Source organism: Rhagoletis pomonella, unplaced genomic scaffold, assembly GCF_013731165.1.
Source record: "Rhagoletis pomonella isolate Grant_MI unplaced genomic scaffold, Rhpom_1.0 Rhpom_scaffold_00493, whole genome shotgun sequence".
NCBI classification, from domain to species: Eukaryota; Metazoa; Arthropoda; class Insecta; order Diptera; family Tephritidae; genus Rhagoletis; species Rhagoletis pomonella.
Genome location: NW_023459047.1, coordinates 73,475 through 79,098, shown reverse-complemented (window position 1 = coordinate 79,098; position 5,624 = coordinate 73,475). Strand labels below are relative to the sequence as shown.

The following is a 5,624-nucleotide window of genomic DNA, read 5'->3' as shown; positions in this document are numbered from 1 at the left end:
AACGTTGAATAATACATAACTTTAGACATATCATAAAACCAGAACATTCTCCCGCCTGTTAAGAGACACCTTAACCCTCAGTAGGAAGCTTGCATAATTTAGTAACAGGGCGCTTTATCGACCCATGAGATGTCTTAATTGTTGCTACGCGCACCAAATTGTCTTTGCCCGGGTGCACATCAGTAACTCGACCCATTTGCCAGCACGATAGTGGAGCACGTTCTTCATAAACCAGGACAACTGCTCCAGGCTTTAGATTTTGTTTTTCTTTATACCACTTGGCTCGCTGCTGTAGTGTAGTGAGATATTCACGCTGCAAGCGATGCCAAAATTCTTGTTGCAAACGCGTGAGAAGCTGCCATCGAGAGATTCGATTCATTTGAACGTGTTCGAGCCCAGGTTCAGCTACTTGTACCAGTGGTTGGCCAATTAAAAAATGACCCGGTGTTAAAACATTGATATTGTCAACGTCGTCATCATAAAGAACTGTGAGATGGCCGAGAATTGAGTTGTGCCTCGATTTCACAAAGTAAGGTAGCAAATTCTTCGTAAGTGAGCCTAGTTTCGCCTAAAACACGTCGGAGGTGAAATTTCGTTGCTTTAACTGCGGACTCCCAAATTCCGCCGAAATGTGGTGCACCTGGTGGGATTAGATGCCAGTTGATGAATGAAGTGGCCATATATGACCCGACATCTCGAGATTTGGACATCTGTTTGAAACTCTTCATTAGTTCGCGGTTGGCGCCAATAAAGTTTGTGCCATTATCGCTGTGCATATCGGATGGCAAGCCTCTGCGGGAGACAAATCTTTTTAGAGCTGCTATGAACGCGTCTGTAGTCAGATCTGAGACAACTTCAAGATGCATTGCGCGTGTAGCAAGGCAGACAAAAACAGCGATATAACCTTTGATTGGAGCAGCATTGCGACCTTTGTGAGCCTTCATCAAAAAAGGGCCAGCATAGTCGACGCCAGTGCGAAGAAATGGTCGCGCTTGAGTAACGCGGCTGGGGGGAAGATCAGCCATCTGCTGAGTGCAAGTCACCGCACGGTAGCGGGTGCAAACTACACACTTGTTTATTTGTTGCTTGACTAAACGACGGCAGGAGGTGATCCAAAACTGTTGGCGTAAAATATTGAGTAGTAATGTTGGACCTGCGTGAAGATTTGTTATATGCTGAGAGACAATGATTCGCTGAGCTAGAATGCTGTCCTTTGACACGATGATTGGATGTTTAGTTTCGACGTCACAGTGTGCATTCCTTAGTCTGCCGCCGACTCGGAGAATTGACAGTGAATCGATGAATGGAGAAAGCTTAGCAATTGAACTTTTAGTAGAAAGTTGTTTGTGCCTTGATAGTTGTTGTATCTCTTCGGAATAGTATTGCGCTTGAGACCACCGCACGCAATGCATGAGAGCCTTATAAATTTCTGCTGCAGTATAGCTCTTTGGAAAGGTAGTGTTGCTCTCGCGCCTTCTTTGGATAACACGATTCCATGCCGAAATTGTAAAAAGTACCTTGTTTAGTGTCGAGTAACGAATAAAAAGTAAATTGATGACATCAATCTGCTCAGTGGCCAGGAAGGCGAAGCAAGTATTTTTTCGTTCCTCAGCCGCAACTTGGCTGTTCATATCAGGTGCATTGTGAATGGAGCGCGGCCAGGTTTGCTGTGGCTGAGCAAGCCAAATGGGCCCGCGCCACCAAAGATTGCAATTCAAGAGCGTTTCTGGCTCTAGGCCACGAGTAGCCACATCTGCTGGATTGTCTGCTGATACCACGTGTTGCCATGATGGGCGAGGGATGGATTCGATAATTTCGGCAACCCTGTTGGCAACATATGTTTTCCAGCGCCGTGGATGTGAAGATAGCCAGCCGAGTACAATCATCGAGTCTGTCCAAGCTATGCATTCAACATCGCCGAGCTCCATTGCGCCTTTGACAGCCTTGAAAAGTTTTGCAAGTAACAACGCGCCCGCCAGTTCTAATCTGGGAAGAGACATCTGCTTCAGTGGAGCAACCTTTGTTTTGGCAGTGAGCAGGAACACCTTGGCGCCCTCAGCTGTTGGAATGCGGCAGTATACTGCAGCTGCATAGGCCATCTGTGAAGCATCTGAGAAACCACAAAGCTGGAACTTATCTCTGGGGCTAGTGTGTACCCATCGCGGTATTCGGAGCGAGTTGAAGCAAGCATAGTTCTGCCGAAATGTCAGCCAGCTCTGCGATAACGCAACGGGAATATCTTCATCCCATTGAATATCGTGTAACCAGAGCTGCTGAAACATGGTTTTTAGTAATACTGTACACGGTGACAGAAAGCCAAGTGGGTCGTAGATTTTGGACGACTCCGATAGGATAACTCTTTTGGTGCAGGCATTGACGACTGGCGCGACCTTGAAGGTAAAACAGTCCTTGAGTGGTTGCCAATGCAGGCCCAGAATCTTCAGACTGCTCTCGGTATCAATTTCAGCGATGTCCACATCAGACGTTTGCATATCAACATTTTGAATTATGCTGAGATCATTTGAAACCCATTTTGAGAGCGGGAAACCCCTAATAGCAAGCGTCTTGGTGATGTCTGCTTTTAAGTTGATGCTTCTTCTACGCTGTTTGCGCCTGCAATGAGATCGTCAACATAAAAGTTATTTTTGATCATAAAACCTGTTTGAGGCTCATCAGCATCTTTGCCCGTAGCGTAGAGGCAGCGTGTGGCAAGGAATGGCGCAGTAGCTGTTCCATAGGTGACAGTGCGGAGTCTATAGTGTGATATTGGTTGAGCAGCGCTAGTTCTCCACAGGATGCGTTGATAGTCCCTGTCGTCATGGTGAACAAGGACTTGTCGGTACATTTTGACAATGTCGCCACAGAGGCCGATACGATATCGTCTGAAGTTCAGCAATAACGATGTTAAGTCACGCTGGATGGTAGGGCCCACTGCAAGTAAATCGTTCAGAGCTGCACCTGATGCTGATTTGGCGGATCCATTGAATACCACTCTGCATTTAGTTGATCTGCTATCAGGCTTTAAAACTGGATGGTGTGGTAGATAGAAAACCTTTTCACAGCTCTTGTTGACCTCTGAGGCAGGGATTTTTTCCATATGTCCCAATGCAATGTATTCCTCCATGAAGGCCTTGTATTGATTGAAAAGAGATTCATCGCGTTCAAAGCGCCTTTCAAGACTTGCAAACTGCTTGCGAGCCGAAGTGTAAGAGTCACCTAGGCGCGGTGAATCATCTCGGAAAGGGAGTTTTACAATATACCGAACAGCATCATCGTAGCCATGCGTTTTTTGGAAATGATTTTCGCAAAACTGTTCTTCCGGAGTATAAAATTTTCTCAGCACTTGCGGCTCGTTCTCTGTTTCCCAAAAGCGACGTAATGCTTGATCAATTTTGAAGTCATTAATTGAGGCAGTGACAGAGTATGAACAGATATCCTCCCCGCCGTTATGCACTTTGCCAGCAAGTACATAACCAAATATAGTATTTTGGATGGTTGGAAAGCCTGTTTTGCTGGTAAATTTTCCATCAGTAAGAAAGTCGAAGAAATGTTGTGAGCCAATGAGAACATCTATTGGCTGAGAGATAAGCGAACCGTCGTCTGCCATGTTCAGGTTTGGTGGAAAACCGCAATGAGACGTATTGACCGGATCTGACTTATCTTGGTGTGAAATGCGATTCAGAATAAAAGCATCAATGTTGACTGACACGTTGCTGTCGAAACGTGATGTGAGCTGCAGTGATACGATACCTCTTGTAATAATTGATTTTGCTCCTCCAATTCCACCAACCTTGATGCGCCCGTTTCTACGCGAGAGCCGCAATCGTTGGACTAGATCTTCAGACACAAATGTTCCCATTGATGCTGAGTCCATCAGCACCTTGCAGACCGTCGCTCCGGTGGTATTGGTGTTTGAAGCTTTCACGACCGCTGTAGGAAGCGCAACCCTTTGATTCACCATATTATTGCTTTGTATTGAAAATGTGGATAAGGGAGGCTGACTGTTTGATGTTTCACCTCTAGAGGGGGCATCTATGTGAAGGCATGAATGATGTTGTCGTCCACATAGGTGGCATTTTTGCTTAGAGGTGCAATTGCTGACTCTGTGCTCTCCGGAGAGGCAATTGTAGCACAAGTTATGATTCTTCACGAATTCTCGCTTTTGAGTTACACCCAGCGATTTGAATTTAGGACACTTGTAAAGATGATGCGCACCATCGCAGCTGGCGCACGTTGCAGGTGTGTGATTAGAATCTGTTGCTATGAAACAGCGAGCACGAAAAGAAGTGGAAGCGCCGCTCTTATACGATTGCATGCACTCAAGAGCTGACCATCTTTTGTTTAAAAATTCTATAAATTCTTCGATTTTTGGATGATCCTTGGACCCTTTGTCGCTTTCTGCCCATTGGCGTTTTGTGTCATCATCCAACTTTTTTAATAGCATGTATATTATCCAGGGATCTCGGCTTTCTGCATCTGCTCCTAACGATTTCAGCCCTCTCAAGATGCAGTCTGTGTTATCAGCTAGCGTGCGGATTGCCACAGCTGACGGCTCAACTACGCTTTTGAGCTCGAAAAAAGATTTTATGTAGGAGATGATTATGGGTTTTTGCTTGTCATACCTCTCGCATAGCTTGCTCCAAGCTCTGTCGTATGCTTCATTTGAGCAAACAATACCCGAAATCACCGTTTCAGCGTCGCCTTTCAGATACATTTGCAGGTACTGGAATTTTCGAGATTTAGATATTGTATTTACGTTGTGTACAGTGTTTAAAAACAGATCTTTAAAAGTTGGCCACTTGCAGTACTCCCCATGGAAGGCAGGAATGTCGAACTTTGGTAAACGCGTATCGCAGCTGCGAGCTTGGTCAAGCATACTGCGCTGAGTTTCTGTGAATCGGTTGAGGGTTGTATTTAGATCTTCCACTCCAGTACTTGAGATGATAGCTGATGGGGTGGAGCGAGTGGCTAGCAGTACGAGAAAGCGTTCTTTGAGGTCCAGATAGACATCTTCCTGCGAAGAATATTCGGACACTTGGTCATCATGCGATGCGATTTTTTTGTCGACATCTACAAATTCTTCCCATAAGGCGTCAAGCCGGTCGCACCGGATCTTCAGCGCCTCATAACTTGTAGACTCAGTTGCTGCTAAAACATAACTTCTATATTTTGTGAAAGAACCTTTTATTTGCCCGCGCGTACGAATGAAATTTGTGACTTCCATTAATTTGCGTTTGGTTTTGTTTAATATGTGAATTTTCGCCAAAGGCCTTTTGACAGATAAATTATGTGAGAGCGCTCTGAGACAACAGTTAGGCTGCGCTTCTTTTCCTCCGTTTGATTATAAGTGCAAGACGAATTGTTGTTTCTCAAATTATCGCTCACAGTAACAACGGCATTTACTTACGTATGTACATACATGAGTGAACGTCAGATAAATAGGAATAGCTTTTGAGTTTTTGTTTTGCCTTTTGAGTGCTTTCTTTTTTATGTGTTATTTTTTCCGGGAGGCGAATTAAGAGTGAATTGAGGTAAACCGCAGACTGAGGATAACTGTTCAGGCTACACACAATGGAGCTTTTCGCTAGGTTGGGATGTTTTTTTTTTTTTTTTTTTTTTTTTTT

The 5,624-nt window shown here is 44.8% G+C and overlaps 2 protein-coding genes across 2 annotated transcripts; both read right to left on the bottom strand.

Annotated features, from left to right (window-relative positions):
• Window positions 1-476: 476 nt before the first annotated feature.
• On the bottom strand, window positions 477-2,492 carry LOC118751017. The gene has a single exon (XM_036485778.1). The coding sequence runs from the start codon at window positions 2,490-2,492 to the stop codon at window positions 477-479; it is 2,016 nt and encodes a 671-aa protein (XP_036341671.1).
• An 89-nt stretch (window positions 2,493-2,581) lies between these two features.
• LOC118751016 lies at window positions 2,582-5,224 on the bottom strand. Its single transcript, XM_036485777.1, has one exon. It carries the CDS (start codon window positions 5,222-5,224, stop codon window positions 2,582-2,584), a length of 2,643 nt encoding a protein of 880 aa, XP_036341670.1.
• Window positions 5,225-5,624: the final 400 nt, after the last annotated feature.